The sequence below is a fragment of the Tenrec ecaudatus genome, chromosome 2, assembly GCF_050624435.1.
Source record: "Tenrec ecaudatus isolate mTenEca1 chromosome 2, mTenEca1.hap1, whole genome shotgun sequence".
Lineage (NCBI taxonomy): Eukaryota > Metazoa > Chordata > Mammalia > Afrosoricida > Tenrecidae > Tenrec > Tenrec ecaudatus.
In genome coordinates, this window is record NC_134531.1 from 158,049,165 (window position 1) to 158,069,090 (window position 19,926).

Consider the following 19,926-nt stretch of genomic DNA (forward strand, 5'->3'; position numbering starts at 1 on the left):
GTTTTTAATATTGTGTGTTTCTTTGCAATTGAGGTTTTTCTATATTTGTTTTGTCATTGTTGTTGGGTTTGGGTTTTGTTTGTTTGTTTTGTTTGAGATGGTTTTCTGTAGATGCAATCCAGGATAGGTTCAGCTACAGAGACAGTAACTGGATTAATAATTTTCTAGGGGGGATGGCAAGGGAGGATCCAGGGACGTGGGGAGCTAGCAACACTGAGTATGAGAAAGAAGAAAATGTTCTGAACTTGATGGTGATGATGGTCACACAACTGCTCTTCCTATGACAGAACTTTTAAATTATACGACATGTGCATTGTATCAGAGCCCTGGTAACATAGTAGCAATAAGTTGGGCTTCAGCCCGTAAGGTCACCAGTTCAAAACCACCAGCTGCTCCTCTGGAGACAGACAGGACTTTCTACTCCTGTAAAGAGTTACAGATGGGAAACTCATAGGGGCAGTTCTACCCTGTCCTATGGGGTCACTGTCAGTGTGCATTGACTCAATGACAAGTGAGTTGAGTGAGTGAATTATTTTCCAGGAAAACTATTCAAATAAATAAGTAATGAATGCATAAAGAGTGCCTGGTAAATGGGAAGATCTACTAATGCTCAAAATAATAATAGGAATGGACTTGTTAGCGTGACTGCTTGTGAGAGCCAGCAGAAATGCTTGTCCTTCTCCCTCTGGCCGAGTGGGAACTCTGAGTGACGGGGGAGAGCAAAGAGCCACTCGGAGAGGGCCTGCCTGCAGGAAGGAATGGGGGAGGGAGGGTTGGTAACGGAGTAATCCCAAGGTCCTAGAAGGCCTATGAGGAGCCCTGGTGGCGCAAAAGTTAAGCACTCACCTGTGCACCAAATCAAAAGGTCAGGGATTTGAACCCTCCAGCTACGCTGTGGTGGAAAGATGTGGCAGTCAGCTTCAAGTAAAGATTGCAGCTCAGGAAGCCTCGAGGGCAGTCCGCCCTGCCCCATAGGGTCACTGTGAGTCAGCATCAACTCAATGGTAATGCGTTTGGTTTGGGTTTGGGAGCAGGCTGGTATGCTGCAGGGAGAACCTGGCCAGCCGTTCCATGCATGGGGTAAAGGCTTGCTCATCTTCTTCCATAAAGATTACAGCTTCTGCTAGCCCCAGGGCGGCATCAGGAGTCAGAATCCATCCCACAGCGGGCAGTGTGGCTTTTGCAGCTCGTGTCACATGGGTGACACTGCTGACATTGAGGAGGAACTCGGAATCCTCACCCAGCCGTGCTCCAGATAAATCTGGAAGAAGGATCCTGTTGTACAAGAACGGCCAGGTTAGGGGTTCAAACTCAAGTGCCTACACAATCCATGATGAGAGAGGAAGAGAGGGAGGCCGCAGGGAGGGTCACTAGCGACCTGCCCTGTCTAAGACATTCCAACTCAAAGGTGCTTGCCAGACATGACCTGGGAAGCAGAGGCTTCGCGGTCCATTTCAGCAGGCGGCGCTGCCTGCACCCCTGCCTGCTGGCTGGGAAAACCAACTGTAGCTCCAGCCTTAACATCTCCACTGGGAGTGGGGGAGTGGGTGGGGGCTGGGGAGAACCTGCCAATCGAATTCCAAGGTCCTGCAGAAGAAGAAGTAGCTTTCCAAACATCATTAAATAAACCCCAAATGTTACAGGTCGGGGTGTGCCAAACCAAGCCAAGAGATAAGATTCTGCTGCCGATTCTAATGAGGATTAAACCCAGTCCTCCCTTCCCGTCCCGTCCCCGGTTAGGGGCCAGTGTGGGCCAGGAGAGCTCTGAGTCAGCAGGCACCCAAGAGTGAGCCCTTCTCTCCCCTCACCTCTGTGAGCAGGCTGAGCTGCAGAGCCTGCAGCTGTGGGGGGCAATCTCAGCACTCCAGGGGAAGCGGGTGCTAACCAGCAAAAACTGTCAAATTCATACCAGAACTGACAGACTTCTGTCTTGTCAAATGGTTTTCTTTATCACATAACATTTCAAGAGAACAGATTAAGAGTGCTACCTGCATCTTAGCAGGCCCCGTGGTGCCCAAATGTGGTGTCCTGAAGTCACCTGGGGGCTGATTGAAATCACAGAGTCCCAGGCTTGCTTCCCTGGCTGTGCATTTTCCAGCCTCTGAGAAGGACGGGTGAAGCTCCACCCCAGCGAAGGAGCCCCTGGGTAGTGCAGACAGCTCAGGCACTCGAAGGCTAACTGAAAAGTTTGAGGTTCCAGGTCACCCGGTGGTGCGTCAGAAGAAAGGCCTGGCAATCTCCTTCCTAGAAAGCAGTCCTTGAAAACCCCTTGAAGGACCGTTCTACTCTGACACACGTGGAACCTGTTGCCTTGAGTTGAATCCACAGCATTTGGTTGGGTTTAACCCAGTGAGCATGATCATATGCACTCCGTCGGGAATAGTAGGAGTTTGATCAGATTCTAGATGGCAGTATGTGTCAAAATTTATGAGTCTAGTTTAAAGAATATATTTTGATGCTTCTTCTGTTCTTTCATTTCATGCATTTTTACTGAGATGCCACCATGTGTTATGCCTTGGGCTGCTAACCCCAAGGTCAGCAGTTCAAAACCACCAGCTAGTCCGTGGGAGAAAGATGAGGCTGTCTGCTCCCATAAAGATTCAAAGCCTCGGGACTCCACGGGGGCAGTGCTACTCTGTTTTACAGGGTTGTCGTGAGTTGGAAATGACTAGATGGCAGGGAGCTTGGCTTTGGTTTGTGTCAGCCTTAAAGATAAATCTACAGCTAGATAGGCAGATGTTGCCCCTCCCTCAGTGGAATTTGCATTCCAGTTGGGGTTGCACAAGCAAATAATTTTCTTCTCTGTACAGAGAAGCCGGACACGGGGAAACAGATTTTCTAAAACTTGGCAAAGATAGTAGACGCCCTTGATCATAACTGCCTTGGGATGCTTCTTCACAATATCTCTGCAACGGGCTCATCCACCCAATGTGTATTTAAATACTTCTGCCACGGGGGGCTCACTGCCAGACGATTCAGGTCTTCTTGTTCTTACATATTCAGTGGACTGTCCCTGAAGCTTCTAGCTCTCAGTTCTAGTCTTTTGCAAGACATGCAGCATAAGCTAACCCTCCCTCTCATAAGAGAGTCGTTAAATAGCCCAAGATATGTTCAACAGCAGCAGCAACAGCAGCAAAAAATTAAATAAATAAAAAGCACATTTTTAAAAGTCTCTTCACTTACAGCCTGTTTTCATCCCTGCACTGTAAAGTCCTCTCTTCCCCAAGGTGAACGCCTGCCGTACAGCATCGTTTGGGGTCCTCTCTTCATCCCAGTTATTGTCCTTTCCTGGCTGCTTTTTACCTCGTCTCTTACTTTACAATGCAACCAGTCACTCGTTTCTTTCTTTACTAAGCCAGCAGTCCCCGGTTTAGGTGCTGGGACCCAGAGAAGAGAATAGCCACCTTCTTCGCTGGGCTATTTATCTCTCTGAACGTTACCTTCTTTAACTATGTGGCATAGCTCAAAGCAGAGAGACCAATTCCACTGCCATTGAGATGATTCCAACTGGTTTCTAAGACTAAGTCTTGACAGGAGTAAACAGTTCATCTTTCTCCTGAGGAGTAGCCGGTGTATTTGAACCACCGACCTTATAGTTCGCAGCCCAAGGTCTAAACCCACAGTGTTGCCAGGCTAAAACTCCAAACCTCACTGCCATCAAGGCAATTCCAATTCATAGCAGCCTAATAGGACAAAGAAGAATGGCTCCTATGGGTTTCGGAGGCTGAAAATCTTTATAGGAGTAGCCAGCCTCATCTTTCTCCCATGCAGCGACTAGTGGTTTCAAACTGCTGACCTTGTGGTTAGCAGCTCAACCCATAATGCACTGAACCACCAGGGATCCTTTAAGCCCTAGTTTCACAGAGGCCTTTGTGAATAGGCCACCTTTCTCCCCTTCATTGCAAACTACCAACAAACTCCTTGTGGGCCTTCTATAATTTAGATGTTATACTGCCAACTTCCACGGTTCTGGTGTGTTTCCATTGTTTCGTTGTTAGTTTTATGTTCTTTTTCTCTGTTGATTCACAGAGAGAGAGAGAGAGACTGCTTATGTAAGCATGCTTTCCCGAGTGCAGAGTGCCGAAGCTAATGGCCATTTGCAGCTCCACAGAGAATATGTCAATGTCATATTGGCGTGTGTGTCAAAAGGCAGGAGAGACCAGCTAGTGTGGCCCCAAGAGGACTCCTGCCAGCTCTGAGCCGGCTTAGACCTCCTACAGTGACCTGCAGCCTGTGCTTCCCGTCAGAGCTGCCGGGCTAAACCACGCCTGGGAGCCTTGGTAGATTCTGGGACAACTCAGAAAGAAACCGGAAACACTCTCTAATAACACCAGCAAGCAGGGACACACCCTGTGAAAGCTGATGGAGCTGCAGCCCCCGAGTCCCTCTACTGGGCTCTGAGGGCCACTGCACTTGACCTTTTTAAAAAAACCCATACTCCAGTGGTTCTCAACCTTCCTCATGCCGCGACCCTTTCATACAGTTCCTCGTGTTGTGGCGATCCCCAAACATAAAATTATTTTCGTTGCTGCTTCATCACTGTGACCTTGCTACTGTTATAAATCGGGCGACCCCTGTGAAAGGGTCGTTTGACCCCCAAAGGGGTCTCGACCCACAGGATGAGAACCGCTGCACTACCCTAAGCCACCCCGTAGGGCAGAGTGGAACAGCTGTCTGGGGGCTGGGGGACTGGGAGTCCTTACAGGAGTGAAAGCCTCACCTGTTCCCCTGGGGGCAGCTGGTTTTAGGCAAGCAGCTCAAGACATCACCCACGGTGCCACCAGGGTTTGTTGAGAATTTAGGGATGCCAAAGAATGCCCTCAAACAAGATGCTGCGGTCCCTCATCTGCACAAGACAGGGCCGCCCTAGAATTCGAATTCTGGATGCGAAGATCGTCTCTGAAACCATCTCGCTGCGGCCTCAAAGCCACCCTGAGGCGGAAACTGGAATCCGAAGGAGGATGACTCGGGGGGTGGAGGGACAGCGAGAGCCCCGAAGCCCATCCCCTCGCTCCCCATGCGGGTCTGAGTAATTGCTCAACCGGACACCAACCCGAGGTTAGCAGACCAGCTTCCCGGTCGCCCTGGGATTCCAGGCAACCAATCGCACTGGAGAGAAGAGTCTAGAAACAGTCTGACAAACAAATGCCATCTGGGTGCTCAGGAATCCAGCCATGTGCTGGCTCCTCTCCTTTTAGAGCTGGTTGCAGGAGGAGCGGCACCGCCCGGATAACATGTTCCTATTTCTCGTTCTAATCCAGGACACTTGTCCCTGCTTTGGGGAATGTGTGATATTTGGGGGTTCTCAGCATGTGGCCAGCCAGCTGTTGCTCATGCCTTTCCAAATTGGCCTCTCAGGTCTGAGGCTGGCCAACTGGGCCCCCACCCGCCCTCGAATGTGGGTACTAAATTTGACAAGGCTGAGTCTCTTAGGAATTAGCGGGTCATGGCCGTGCTAGCGAGCAGAACATTCACCATGACACCTCCTTCCTTTAAACGTGATGGCTTTGGTGGCCTGCCGGGCATCTTTGAAGAGCAAGGAGGGCTGAAATCCACCAGGGCCTGTCACTGTATGTCACCCCCGTTGCTACCCATTCATCCAGCAAACATTTATTGGCCAGCTGCTGTGTCACTCAGGACCGCTCATCTATCCCCCACACCCCAGTCCCAAACACGTGTGGCACCTCCACTAAGCACACAGCCCCACGCTGGTGCTCTGCCGGAGATGAGGCAACGGCTAGAGGGCAGGCCCCGCCCGGAGGAGCCCTTCCTTTAGGTGGGTGATGAAGCCTCTAGCTACTGTGACTCAGAGCCCCAGGTGCTGACAGGGCTTCAGGGGAGCGATGGAACACGGAGGAGAGAGAAGCCCCTCCCAGCAGACAGGTAAGAGAGTTTGGGAGGCGCCCTCGGAGACAGAGTTGGAATGGGCCGACAGAGGAGGCTGTGTGGGTGGGCGTACCAGCAGAGAGGCAGGGAAGCCAAGGGGCAATCCTGCTGAGTAGGTCAGGCCTGAGGGCTGCCTGCCAGGGAAGAGGGGAGGGGAGCCACAGAGGGCTGAGGGTATGGATCCATCTGAGCTTCTCTTGTGTTCCTGGCCCCTTAGGTTCTGAGGTTTGGCACCCCATCTGCAAGCAGGCAGCGCGGGCAGAGAAGAAGTTAAAGGTAAGCAAGCTAATGCCAGAGATACCAGAGCATCACCGGTGCATGGGGGCTTCTGACCACAGGTTCCAAGCAGGCAGTCCCACCATGGGCAGCAATTTTTCGTGTGTACTCCCCCAAACGTGCGCCCGTGTCCTCGGTGCTCCCCCCTACCTCGGGGATGGGGGACAGGGGGAACCTTGAGAGGGGATTAATGTGTCGGCTCTGAAAGTGCAGTGGAAACTGAGGGTGTTTCCAGGGTAAACGGAGCACCTGGCTGTTGTATACCAAGGTGGGCGCCCCTCTTGGGAACTAAAACCGTGGATTCCAAGCTTAGGGTCAGCTGTGAACAGGACCGGTCAAAATTAGCACAGAAACAGACAGTTCACGAAGCGCACTGTGAGGCAGATGGGACAGGATTTGGGTCTTCGTTTTGCCTGGGAAGAGCCCGGCTTCTAAAGATCCCGCAGCGTTGCAGCAGGCATGCAGGGCTGGCCGGCCTGGCCTCCTTCCGAATGACCGTGTTCTGACAAGGACGAGGAAATCCTAGGAGACTGGGTGTCTCAAAGCCGGCGGGGGGCAATGGGGAGGGGCGTCATGCCTGCAGGCTAGGTTGGGGGAAAGCAGCAGTCCATGCTGCCCTCCAAGCCTGCGCCCCCAGCCCTGGCCATCAGCACAGCTCCCGGGACACCAGTGCAGGCTCTGGCAGGGACTCGGCGACTCACAAGTGTGCTCGGTTTCTGACCCGCTAGTAACACGGTCACCTTTTCTTTCCCATCCCAGCCACTTACTGTGCATCTTGTCAAAGAGCTGGTCTATTGATGTACAATTTCATACGCTGTGATAGTTTCTTTTCCAATTTCTTCCAAGAATTCCCCGATCCGTGGAGTGAAGCGACCTAGCCACCCTTTTCTTCCTCGCCCCTCTGTTCCTCTGGGCAGCCTGCCCCAGACCCCGTCTCCTTCACAACCCGGATGCGCTTTGCCCACGTGTGTGTCTACCACTTGTCTCATTTATACCCTTACTACTTTTCTCTGCGTCAACCACAACTTTTCATGTCAGCAAGCTTCTTTTCAAAGAGCAAGTGCAAAGAAACAAGTGATAACCATGAACCAACTCAATGAAAATGAACCGAGCATCAGCTCCTGGTGGATAAAGGATGAGCGGAGGGAGGGAGTCTTCCGCGGCTAGGAGGTGTGGAAGTTGCATTCAGGCTCCCCCTTTGATCTGATCAAGAGGCTTGAAATCGAATTTTACATTTTCCTCTCTCTCCCTGTGGTGCACTGCTGGCAAACCTGCCACCCACGCTCAGCTCCCCAGAGCCTCTCTACTCACCCACTGCCCACACTGGAAAGACTCCAGCGAGCTAGCCCCGAGAGAGAGCCCAGGTCTGGAAGGGAAGTGAGCTGCTCTGGAAGAGCGCTGCCTTTGACTGCCAGGAATGAGCGGCCCTGGCCTCTCATCATCTGGAGTGCCCCTTCGTTCCTTGCTGGCTTTTAATGTCGCTGCCGACTTCCAGACACTCAGGGTTACACCCCGTTGTTCAAGGGAACCATTGACCCATCGTCGCGGTTGTTCAGTGAAGGTTTTCGTTTGGGGGTTTTGTTGTTGTTTTCAAGTTTGTCCCTTAGGTTGAGGTCAGTTCGGGACGACTGGGCATGGGGTGCCATGGCGTGAAGTTTCGTCAGCTTTAACAGATTGGCCAAACACCCGTCAAAGAATGAGTATTACAGTCTGTCTTTGCTCGGTGTAAATGCTTAATCGGCTGATAGGACCGAAAGAAGAAAAATTCTGTGAGCACCTTTCCGATTTATAAAGACCAGCTGCAAATATATAGGGAAAATCCATTTTCTACTGAGCAATCTAAAGCTCTGCTCATTTGGGGATTTCATTCCCACTCAGGCATTTATTTATTTATTTATTTATTTATTTATTTATTTATTTATTTATTTATAGTTTTTAATACACTTTATTTGTGCTTTCTGAGTATGCACAGTGTGAGGCATGGATTCCGTTTGATATTCTGCATCAGGAGATCCACTTTTTCCAACACCATTTGTTGATACTCTCTTTCCTGATTAAATGAACTTAGTGACCTTGTCTAAAATTAGTTGAACATAGAAATGTGTGTTTATTTTTAGACTTTCAATTGGATTCCATTAATGTGTGTTATGTATTAAATTATTTATTCCAACTATATGTGCCAATTTGGCTAGTCTCCCTTTTTTAAAAATCATTTTATTAGGGGCTCATACAACTCCTATCACAATCCATACATACAACCATTGTGTCAAGCACATTTTGTACATTGGTTGCTATCATCATTCTCAAAACATTTTCTTTCTACTTGAGCCCTTGGTATCAGCTCCTCATTTTCCTCTCCCTCCCCATACCCCCATCCCGCATGAACCCTTGATAATTTATAAATTATTATTATTTTATCATGTCTTACACTGTCCGATGTCTCCCTTCAACCACCCTTCCATTGTCCATCCCCCATGGAGGGGTTTATATGTAGATCCTTGTGATCGGTTCCCCCTTTTACCCCACCTTCCTTCCACCCTCCTGGTATCACCACTCTCAGCACTGGTCCTAAAGGGATGATCTGTCATGGATTCCCTGTGTTTCTGGCTCCTATCTGTACCAGTGTACATCCTCTTGTCTAGACGGATTTGTAAGGTAGGATTGGGATCATGATAGTGGGGGAAAGGAAGCATTAAAGAACCAGAGGAAAGTTGTATGTTTCATCAATGCTACACTTCACCCTGACTGGCTCCTCTCCTCTCTGAGACCCTTCTGCAAGGGGATATCCAGTTGCCTACAGATGGGTTTTGGGTCCCCACTCTGCACTCCCACTCAATCACAATGATATGATTTTTGTTCTTTGATGTCTGATACCTGATCCCATCTACACCTTGTGATCACACAGGCTGATGTGCTTCTTCCATGTGGGCTTTGTTGCTTCTCAGCTAGATGGCCGCTTGTTTATCTTCAAGCCTTTAAGACCCCAGACTCTACATATTTTGATAGCTGGGGACCATCAGCTTTCTTCACCACATTTGCTTATGCACCCACTTTGTCTTCAGCGATTGTGTTGGGAAGGCCAGGCATTGATTTAAATGGCAGGATGCTTAGGGAAAATAGAGAAGTAACCAGAGTATTTTCGCAGAATGGCTACATTCACAGAGAGAGTCGCACCCTTACATCCCGTCTCCTGCTGCCCACCAAGCCTGCAGTGCAGCCCTCACCCTTATGTCTCTGTGTTTCCTCACAGCATAGGCGGACATCTGAAACGTCCATCTCACCCCCTGGATCCAGCATCGGGTCGCCCAACCGAGTCATCTGCGTACGTAGCATTTTCTGACCACCAAAGGGCTTTTCTTTCTCCTTAGTCCTGGTTTCCAATGATTTTAAGGACACGAGAGTGACCAAAGACAGCCGTCAGCATTTCAGCCAATGGACATTAAGGGCATGCCTGCCATGTGCCAGGTTCTCTGCTATGTTGTGAGGACACAGAAGGGAACAGGGCAGGTGTAGGCCCTGCCCAGTCCAGTAATTAGAAACACACACGAGAGTTACAGGAGCCAGGGGCAGTTCAGTCGAAGCACCAGAAAAACATGCACCTGACAGCAACTGGCCCACGAGCTCTTGATGAGTGCCAGCGTTGGTACAAGGTGCCTCCGTAACTGAGCCCTGAGCAAGTTGAAATGCGGGAGCATCAGGTGGGATGCTGATGTGGAGGTAGAGGTGGGTGGGAGAGACAGAAAGGAGGAAGTCGCTATGTGAATGGAGAGATTTCGTCATAACGAATTTTCAAACATACAGAAGAGCTTCCTAACCATGTGCGTGATCCTGGCAGGGCATAGACCATTTGGAGGTGCCAGGGGCTCCCATCTCCAAAGACATTCCAATGAAGAAAGGCTCATCATCTGCCAGGGATATGGCAGTAGGAGTGAGGGTGAGTTAAAAGACCCCAGGGGTACTTTGGATGAGTAGTTCATTCATCCATCCGTCTATCCATCCAGTCCTACATTCAACAAACACATGCTGAGTGTCTACTCCGCATTAAGTGCTGGGCCTGATGCTCAGGAAGCGAGGTGAGCCACACGGATCTGACGCCTGTCCTCGGAGCATTCAGTTACTCATTACCTGAGTGATCGGTTGCAGTTATGACAAGAGCAAGGATGATAAAGTCCTGGCAGCTCTGAACATGTAAAACGGAGAGAGCTGACAGTCTAGGACGGATTGGGGAAGGGCATCCCTGAACAGGAAATATGTAAGCCCAGGTTTCAGGGCTCTAGGTCAGAAAATTAACAGAAGGGAGCGGAGGCAGGGAAGGCTGAGATGAACAGAACTGACAGTCGGCAACCTCAGTGCCTGGGATCCTTGCAGCCTTCCGCAGTTTGAAACAGCCCAGAAGACCAGATGCGAGAAGGCATCAAAAGTTGGTGGGAAAGGGGAATTATAAAATCACGGAACGTTCCAGGAGCTTCATGAAGCCCCTTGTGTCTGGAGAAACTGGTCTATAGCATCAGCATTCCGTGCAGGTTGCAAGCAGGTCTCGTGCTCTGCCAATAACTGAAAGGTTGGAGGTTTGAGTCAGCTCAGAGGCACCGTGGAAGCAAAGCCTGGCTGACTACATCTGAAACTATCCGCCACTGAACACCCCGCGGGGCACGCAGTTCTACCGGGCCTCTGTGACTCAGCATCAGCTCTATAGCAACTGGTACTGGTAATGGTGTAGGTAATCTATAGTGGGAAACCCACCCCTAACCAGCCATGTTGGGGGGTCCAGCATGCGCACCCCTACATCTGAAGTCTACACCATTTTCCTCTTTGCTCCTGGGTGATGCCCGGATGAGGAGGACCAGTGCCTCTCCTCCCTCCCTCTGTTCAAAGGAGAGAAAGCCATGCCATCGCGGACAGCAGCTTCCACACGGGCCTTACTGCCATCACAAACGGCAAGCTGCCTGGACCACAGGACAGGCGGCTCATGTTAAAGCTTCCTGTCCAAGAACAGGAGAGGGGATCGTGCCCCTGGCGTCATGAATGGGCCGGACCACAACAGGGTGAATGGGCTTCGTTTCAGGGCCGGCACTCTGAGGTTACTGACAGCCCTGAGCTTGTCTCCAGCAGGTACTTACCAGAATGCGAGGACGAGGGCTCAGATGGCCGCTGCGTTCTGCCACCGTTAATCACGGGCTGGACTCCTCCGTGTGCTGAGGAGCCTCGTTCACTGTCATTAAATAAGTACCTCCCTGATGATGCTCGCCCTGGGGGCCTGGAGAAAGCTCCCAAGAAGCAGCTCCACTGCAGAGGAGCAGCAGCACCTGGGCACTCCTGCCCGTGTGCCAGCCAGCTGGGGGTGGATACACTTTGTCCTGTGGGCCCCTTGGGTCCCCCCTCTCCTCTCTGATGGCGCCTCTGGGGACTGACGCCCCTGTCTGACGAGCCATGTTCTCACGCAGGCCGTCCCAAGCAGGTACTCCAGATAGGGGGATGAACCCATCCAACCTTTCTGCCTCTGCAACCACAGGCAGAACGCTAGAAAACTGGTTGTGTTTTCCCAGGTAGGAAGGCATGAGATTAAAACTGAACCTACCAGAGGCAGAAAACTGTCCCACTTCACTGCACCAGCTCCACGGACTGCCAGGATCATCCTCGGGGAGTTGGGCTTCGGCCGGCCCCGTGCGTGAGCTTCCTTCTGTCCTGACTCGCTGTGTTAGGATGTCTCAGTCAGTCACTGAGTCTCCAGACCCAGGGCTCCTAGATAGCCGTGGAAGGCGGCTTTCGGAAGAAGTGCACCTTTGGCATTTCGGAGGTTTGGGGTCAAGTGTGTGAGGAATCGTCAAGGTTGAGTTGGAGTTGGCAAGTCGCCAAGAGCTCTCAGCCGTAGAAGGCCAACATCCCACAGCAAAAGGGAAATGGGCTCTCCTGGCGAGGTGCCCTTTACACTGCACCCCAAAATTGAGGTGGGTGTCTGTCCAGGCAGGCATTGACAGACATCAGATGGACCCTTGAGGGGGCTTAGCTGAGGAGAGTTTCCTGAGGGGGCCATTGACTGCGGGCAGAGTTAGGGGGACCCACAGAGATAGCGAAATACCCAGGGACTTACAACAGGGCGTGTGAAAGTTGGACATTGGATGAAGAAGGCCAAAGGTGAATGGGCACATATGAGTTACAGTGCTGGCAAAGGACATCGAAGGTACCGTGGACTGCCAAAAGAACCAACCAATCTGTCTCGGAACAGTGCAGCCAAAACGCTGCTTACAAGCGAGGATGGCAAGACTTGGTTTCAACTGCTTTGGACATGCTGTCAGGAGAGACCAGTCCCTGGAAAGGGACGCCATACTTGGTAAAGTGGGAGGGCAGTGAAAAAAGAGGAAAGCCCCCGACAAGGTAGACTGACCAAGTACCAGAAGGTGGCCTGGCCGAGTGCGGGAACAAAGGGCTCAGACCTCAGAACGAGTCAGCATGGCTCAGGCTCAGGCTCAGACCCAGGCTCAGACCCAGGCTCAGGCTCAGGCTCAGGCTCAGGCCCAGGCTCAGGCTCAGGCTCAGGCTCAGACCCAGGCTCAGGCTCAGGCTCAGGCCCAGGCTCAGGCTCAGGCCCAGGCTCAGGCACAGGCTCAGGTTCAGGCTCAGACCCAGGCTCAGGCTCAGGCTCAGGCTCAGGCCCAGGCTCAGGCCCAGGCTCAGGCTCAGGCTCAGGCCCAGGCCCAGGCTCAGGCTCAGGCGGTGTCTCAGTCCAGTGTACAGACATAGGGTCACGATGAGCCACAGCTGCCTCAACAGCACCTACAGCACAACCGTGGAAAGCGGTGACCTTTCCTAGGCCAGGAGGGACAAGGGAAGCAAACAGTGTCACAAGAGGTGGCCAGAGCTGGAGCTGTGGAAGAGCAGCAGCCAGTGGAGAGGAGAGAAGCCTGGCACTACCAAGCCCAGGGCCAGGCAGGCAGGAAGCAGAGAGAGCACCCCTGCACCTCACTTCCTTCAGCGTGTTGGCCACTCCACATTTCCATCACAGGAAAGGAAGCCCGTTGTGCCTTCGTTCCACACATCCGCATCTGTCTAGTAGTGAGGAATGGCTCGGTGTGGGGGAACCGCGATACTGGCTATGATGGTGACGGCTGTGCCTCAGCTTGACAAGCCTAATTCTCAGTGGTTTGACAGTTAAGTCAGGGTGTCATTTGGAGTGATGGAATGCTGTCGTCATGGTCACGTGCTGTGACCTGATGTGCTCATCCTTCGTTTTTGCGTAACACTAGTTTTCACAGAACAGCCTGGTCTTTGGAACCCGGCCATGTGGATAGGGAGGCATAGATATCAATGTACCAGTCTCCAGTTTCTGCTGGTGCCTCCCATTCACCACACTTAATTGAAAGCCTGAGAGCAAGAAACCCTGGACATGGAAGTCCATGGAGGGTCCAGCGCACAGATCAAGGCAAGGCGGTGGGGACAGTAGACCTAAGGACAATAAACAACATCCAAACTGCAGTGGAATTGGTTGGGGATGGAATAATGGAAGAGACGAGGGAAAATATTGACACTTATGAAGTTCTTATGAGACTTTACTGGCCCTCATTGGGAATATGTGGTAAAAACAGGTGGCCTCGGTCTTACGCTGCCACGGTCCAGAGTCCTGAAAGCCAAGGCAGTTACAGGGGGACCGCCCCCAGTGGACCCTCACAGGTGCCCCAGCATCACAGCAGGACCTGCTGGAGAGTGTGTGGACAGGGCCGGGGCAGCCTTCAGGAGCCACAGTGCACGGACTGTCACATGCTGGAGGGATCTATCCTTGCAGGAGCTTTACTTCTGACGAAGTTCAGTAGTAGGTGGGGGCTCATTTCAGTCTGGGAAAGGGGCAGCTTTCAGAGTGCCACCCCCTGAGAGCGGAAGACCATAAGCTCCCATCACAGGGAGTCAGCCATGCTCTCAGGCTAGACAGCCTGGGTTCAAATTCTGCTTCCGACACACTAGCTAATTAGTATGTTTGCTTTGCGCTTCTCTTTCCCGATGCACAATTGAGGATAACACCGTTACCTAATTATCGGAATTGTGAGGCATGGAGACCAGTCAGGTTCCGCAACACAAGGGATTTAAGGGATTTAAGACAGCATTTGGCTCACACTAAGTGCTCGTGTTTTGCCATCATGATTAACGTTTACCACGTCCATCGCCTTCTTCAAGGATGCTCTGAATGGAGAGAGCCCTCCCTCCTATGCGCTGGGAAGCCAGTTCTGCCCCAGGCTGTGTAGTTCAGACTCAGTTCAAACCTGCCAGCTAAGGGATACAAGCCAGTGAATAACTACAGCCTTGGTATCCTCACCTGGAAAGCAGGAATCCGCCTGATAATTCCCAGAGGTGCAGTGGCAGGCAAAGGAGACAAGTCCTACAGAGCGCAGGGCCTGGCACAAGGTGTCCATGCCACAAACACTCCTCCTGTTGGAAGGGATGGGCTCTGCCATCTCTTAGTGCTAACCCTCTGTGAGTCCCTGGTCCTGAGATTCTGTGTGTCCTCCTTCCTTTTCCTCTGATCTCTCTGCTTCTCTCCTGTGCACCCTCCTCTTCCCCAGGCTAAAGTGGACAATGAGATCCTTAATTACAAAGACCTGGCAGCTCTCCCCAAGGTTAAATCCATCTACGAGGTACAGCGCCCCGACCTCATTTCCTACGAGCCTCATTCCAGATACACGTCTGACGAGATGCTGGAGAGATGTGGCTATGGCGAGGTATTGACCCCTGTCCCTCTCGAGAGCAGAGGACGTCCCACTGCAGTCCCCAGCCCAGGCCATCACAGGTGCTCTGGCCTCCACTGTGTTGGCACCAAAATTTTATATACTGGAACCTATAGTCAATGTTTAAAGCTCAAGAGATTTCATCCAAAAAAAACTGACTTTTTTTTTCCCCAAAAAAATCAAGAGTTGACTCTTGAGTTGACAACACCGAACCTGAAATCCCACCTTCTGCAGATAAGCAGATAGGTGGCAGCCAGGGGCAGGGCATGGGCTCTCCAGTTCTCCCTAGTATCCACCATTCCCAACATTGAGGCCGAGAGCTGTGACCACTCAGCACTGGAGCTGTTCTTTTTCTCTGAGTGGAGACATGTATCTTATGCCCAGCCCATGGCTCTCATTTACATCTCTGAGCACTGTGGGCATTGGGGGTTATTGTCCCTGGCTAGGTATGGTTTTTGCATCTGACTTTAGCCCTGGTGGCAGTAGCGGTTATGCGTTGGGCTGCTAACCACAAGGTCAGCAGTTCAAAACCACGAGCCACTCCATGAGAGAAAGACCGGGCTTTCTGTTCCCATGAAACATCACTCACAGGGCCACTCACTCTGAATTGGAATTGACTTGATGGCTGTGAGCGAGTTTGTAAGCCTCTGTGCTCAGAAGAAGAAGTTGTTTTATGAAGATTATGCATCCAATAGCTTTGGAAATATTTAAATGGTAGCTAGCTCCCTGGGGGGTACAAACATTTAATGCACTTGGCTGCTAGCAAAAAGGCTGGAGTTCAAGTTCACCTAGAGGCACCTGAGCAGAAAAGCCTGGTGACCTGCTTCCCAGACGTTCGCTACTGAAAACCATATGGAGGGAAATTCTGCTGTACTGTGCACAGGGTCGCCATGGGTCCTAATTGATTCCGCAGCTCCCAGGGGATGGGGAGGGGGAGGGAAAGAAGGGGAGAAATATTCTCTGGAGAAGCAGGGTCAGGTGCCAGCTTTGACAGTTTGAAGTAGAAGGACCAGTGGTCTGGTGGATGAGAGCATGGGCTCTCATCCCAGGTCCCCCACTACCTCGCTTTGGAACCTGGGAAAGGGCCTCTTCCCCTCTAAGGGCCTGGGTTCTGGGTGGTTGAAAGCAGCCCCCCGCCACGTGTGAGCCCAATAAAGCTTTCAAGTCCATGGCTGAGACACTCTGGAGCAGAGCCCTGAAGCATACTGTCCTGAAACCCGAGGGGACAGTCCGGGGCTCCCAGGCGACAGCCAGCCAGCCTCCAGATTGGTTTCGTCTCCCTTACAACGTGCCTCTTAAAAATGCACGTCAGCTGCCAACATGCAAGCACAGAGCGCTGTCACAGCAGGGTCTGCTTCTCTTGGAGAGCGGGAAGCTGTGTAAACACTGGGCAGGCACTTCATCTTGGCCTTGACCTGCCAGAGAGGAGGAGCGGCTGCCCTCTGGGGTGGGCCCTTCATTCCCCAGCTTGCTTCACGATCTCGCCCCCCTTCCTCCCAGCTCTGCTCCCTCAGGGCCCTTGCTTGGCTCCTGCATTGGGGTGGCCTGCCCTGCCCTGTCCTCATGAACCACAGAGGGTGTATGGGCCAGCAGGGGGACAACAAAGTGTCATGAAAATCACTATGAGCCAGGGCTGGAGATGCTAGGGTCCAAGTGAAGAGCCTGCCTCTTGCTCCCTGGGCCTCAGTTTCCCTATTTGTAAATGAAGGACGCGATCTCAGGTTCCCTACCCGTGGCCTAGTATTCTGGGGTTCTGGGTATAGCTGTTCTCTGGAGAAGGTGTCTGGCCCAGAGGAGCTGCAGGCCCTCCCTCCCCGCTGAGGCGTCTAACCAGATCCTGTGCCTTGCTCTCTCCCTTCTTTCTCCTCTGTATTCCTTCCTGGCTGCCTCCAAACTTCACCTCTAAGTCGCTGGGAACATTATCTCCCTACTCGCAGGTAATGAAGCCATTTGGGGGAGAACTTTCCTATACCTGTGCCCCTCTATACAGACTGCAGTGCCCTGACCCTCCCCATCACCCCCCCCCAAGGGCCCTGAACCCTAAATGAGGCAGAGACAGGCTGGGGCAGGAGTCAGTGGGTGTGGTGGTAGAATGACCGATGGGAATGGCAGGGAGGGAACCTGCCTGGCCCTTTCTAACCAGCAGTGACTGACCCTGGGGTCCACTCAGGGGCCAGGGAGTGAGGGGTGAAGGTACAGGGAATTCCCTTTCCTTGGGCTGCACTGGGAACGCACAGGGAGCAGGTCTCTGTGTTCAGAGGGCAGCCTCTGGACTCCCTGATCCAGGCCGCCCTCACACCTGCCTGCCTGATCCTTGGGTCACAGGGCATTTAAGGACCTGCCTGGCTCACATCCCGTACCCCCTCCCCCCCCATTCATCCTCTAGGACATCTATGAGAACCTGGACCTTCGGCAGAGACGGGCCTCCAGTCCCGGCTATATCGACTCCCCCACCTACAGCCGGCAGGGCATGTCCCCCACCTTCTCCCGCTCGCCTCACCACTACTACCGCTCCGGTAAGGACAGGGAGCCCCCAGGGGAGGAAGGAACCCTTAGGCTAAAGTAGTGGATTGATGCCCCTGGGTAGGAGACAGCTCCGGGCTCCCCTGAGATCCCACCCCAGCATGGTCACCCAAGGGCTCCCTGAGCCCTGCAGATGCGCCCTGGTGGGAGGGTCCGAGGGAAAGGGGCACCAAGAAACTACGTAAAGGTGGGTGGTGAGCTGCCAGGAGTGGGCGGAGCAGGGAAGATTCCTCCTCCCTCATCACTGACCTGCCAGTCAGAGCGCAGAACCTGAACCCAGTCACAGGAGTGTGACCTGGGTGCACCCGACTCCCATGGAGGAGAAGCATAATTAAGGGGGGTGGTCTGGGCTGGAGGGCTGGGCAGCCAGATGGCTGGAGAGGCCTTCCTGTGGGTCCCGCCTGGAGGTGACTCTTCAGCCCTGAGCACTGATGTTGGGGTCCGACGAGGCAGCAGGGTCATGCCCTTCCCCTCGGACATGCATGAGAGCACACGCTTTTCCCAGCACCGGCCTAAGCACGCCGGGCACCCGCCCACCCCCACCATCCTCGCTGCCATCGCCTCACTGCCTCCTGGACCGCGAGCGCGCTGAAGCCCGTTTTCTCTGTGCCTCTGTTCTCTCTGGGGACCGCTGCCTGCGCACTCCAGGGCCGGCGAGTGGCCGGAGCTCTCCATACCATAGCCAGTTAGATGTGAGGGCCTCCACTCCGACCTCTTACCAAGCTCCCAGGCATTTTCACATCCCAGGTAGGCGCTGCCCGCCCCAAATGCCAGCATGGGTGCATGCTCCGGGGCTCACTGGGCCACAACTCTGAGGAAAAGCCAGCTTCTAGGGGACCCTGCCCAACCCACCACCGTACTGCCCTCGGCCTCCAACTCACACAGCCACCCGGCCCCAGGCTGGCCCAGTCTTGTGACAGAGACACCCTTGATGAGGAGCACAGGGCGATGGAGGGGGTCTTCAAGCATCGGCCCAGGGACAGGAAGCACAAATAGCGAGCAGGCAGTGCCGAGGGCCCACTGGCATGTGACCTGGGCTGTACTATATCATGTGGGGCCTCCAGATCAGGCATTGAAACTCTTGGAATTGAATCCTGATTCCATTGTGAGAGTTGGGGCCGGATGCTTAGCTTCGCTGAGTCTCAGTTGTTCCGTCTGTCCAGCCCTGCTCGGAGCTGGGCGCCGAGACAGCAGCTCGACTCGGCCCAGCCCAGGCCCTGCCCTGGTGGTATTTGTTTACTGTGGGGCTAGAGAGAAGGAGGAAACAGCGGGTAGGAAAGTCGGTGAGTTCCGGTCACAAGAGGTGTCCGGTGACATGAGTGGGAGAAGCTAGCTAAGGCAGACTGAGCAGAAAGGGCTTCTCAGAAGGGGACCGTGAGGTCAAAAGATGAGATGGAGCCCACCTCCCTAGATGACAGGGGAAAGCAGAGGGAACCACAAATGTGAAGGCCCTAAGGCACTGAGGCAGGGAGCAGTCTGCGAGGCTGCAGGCAGTGCCCTGCCCCCGCTCTGGTCCCGACCTACCTGGACTAGAGCAAGGCCGCAGAGAAGAGAACCAGAGGGAGCAGATTGCCTGGGAAGGAGCAGTGGGTTAGGTGCTCAGCCCAAACCAACAATGTGAGTAGGTCGAATGCACCAGCCACTCTGTTGGGAGAAATTAGTGACTGTCTCCTGCTGTAAAGATTCACAGCCTTGGAAACCGTAGGGGGAAGTTCTCTGTCCTAGAGGGTGGCTGGGAGTCAGAATTTGACTCGACAGCAAAGGACTTAGATGGCCTTGTAGATGGGATCTGGACAAGGTCCCTCCCAGCGTGACAGCAGAGCCAGGCCTGCCCACCCGTCTCCTAGCTCTGGGCTCACCCACTTCCCTGCTGTCCCATCTGCACCTCTCCTCACTGGCCCCCGAAGGGTGTCCTCCTGACTGCCCTTGGTAGAGGGAAACCATGCTGAAATGGGGCTGCAGCACCCTGGGGACTTTCACGTGGACTAAGGGAGACTGCTGGGTGGAGGCAATGGACACCTGTCCTGCATGGGGTCCTGCTTAGCATGTGCCCACCTGTGCCTGCATTGCCCACCATGGATGGCCCAAGCCCTCTCCACCCTGCTCCCCCACCATGAATCCATCCATTCCTCTCTCCTCCCCTCCCCAGAACGAGGTGGGCAAGCTCAACTTTGGCAGAGGAAGCCCACCCGAGGAAAGCGGGTGGAACCTTTGTCAGAAAGTTGCTGATCTCTCTCTCTCTCTCTCCTGAGATCAACTGACCAACTGCTGTCTCCTTTTCTCCTTCTCTCTCCCTCTCGTCCAACGCCTCCACCCACCCCCTACCCCTCCCCTCTTGTCTGGTGCGGCAGCTGGAGAAAGTAACATCTACCGGAGACCTCCCATCTACAAGCAGCATGGTACGGTCCGAGGCAGACAGGGCTTGGCCAGGCAGCAGGAGAGGAGGAGGATGGAGGCTAGGATCACCTGCCAACTACCCCTCAATCACTCAAAGGGGTATTAGGGAGGAATATGGTGTCATTTCACA

General features: G+C 53.2%; 1 protein-coding gene across 1 annotated transcript in view; it reads left to right on the forward strand.

The window, feature by feature from the left end:
* ABLIM3 (actin binding LIM protein family member 3) overlaps positions 1-19,926 on the forward strand; it is a 143,686-nt gene that overhangs the window by 101,345 nt on the left and 22,415 nt on the right. Inside the window, exons 9-12 of the mRNA XM_075543154.1 lie at positions 6,104-6,162; positions 9,413-9,484; positions 17,263-17,392; positions 19,751-19,798. Coding sequence (XP_075399269.1) covers positions 6,104-6,162; positions 9,413-9,484; positions 17,263-17,392; positions 19,751-19,798 — 309 coding nt within the window. The remainder of the gene's footprint in view (positions 1-6,103; positions 6,163-9,412; positions 9,485-17,262; positions 17,393-19,750; positions 19,799-19,926) is intronic.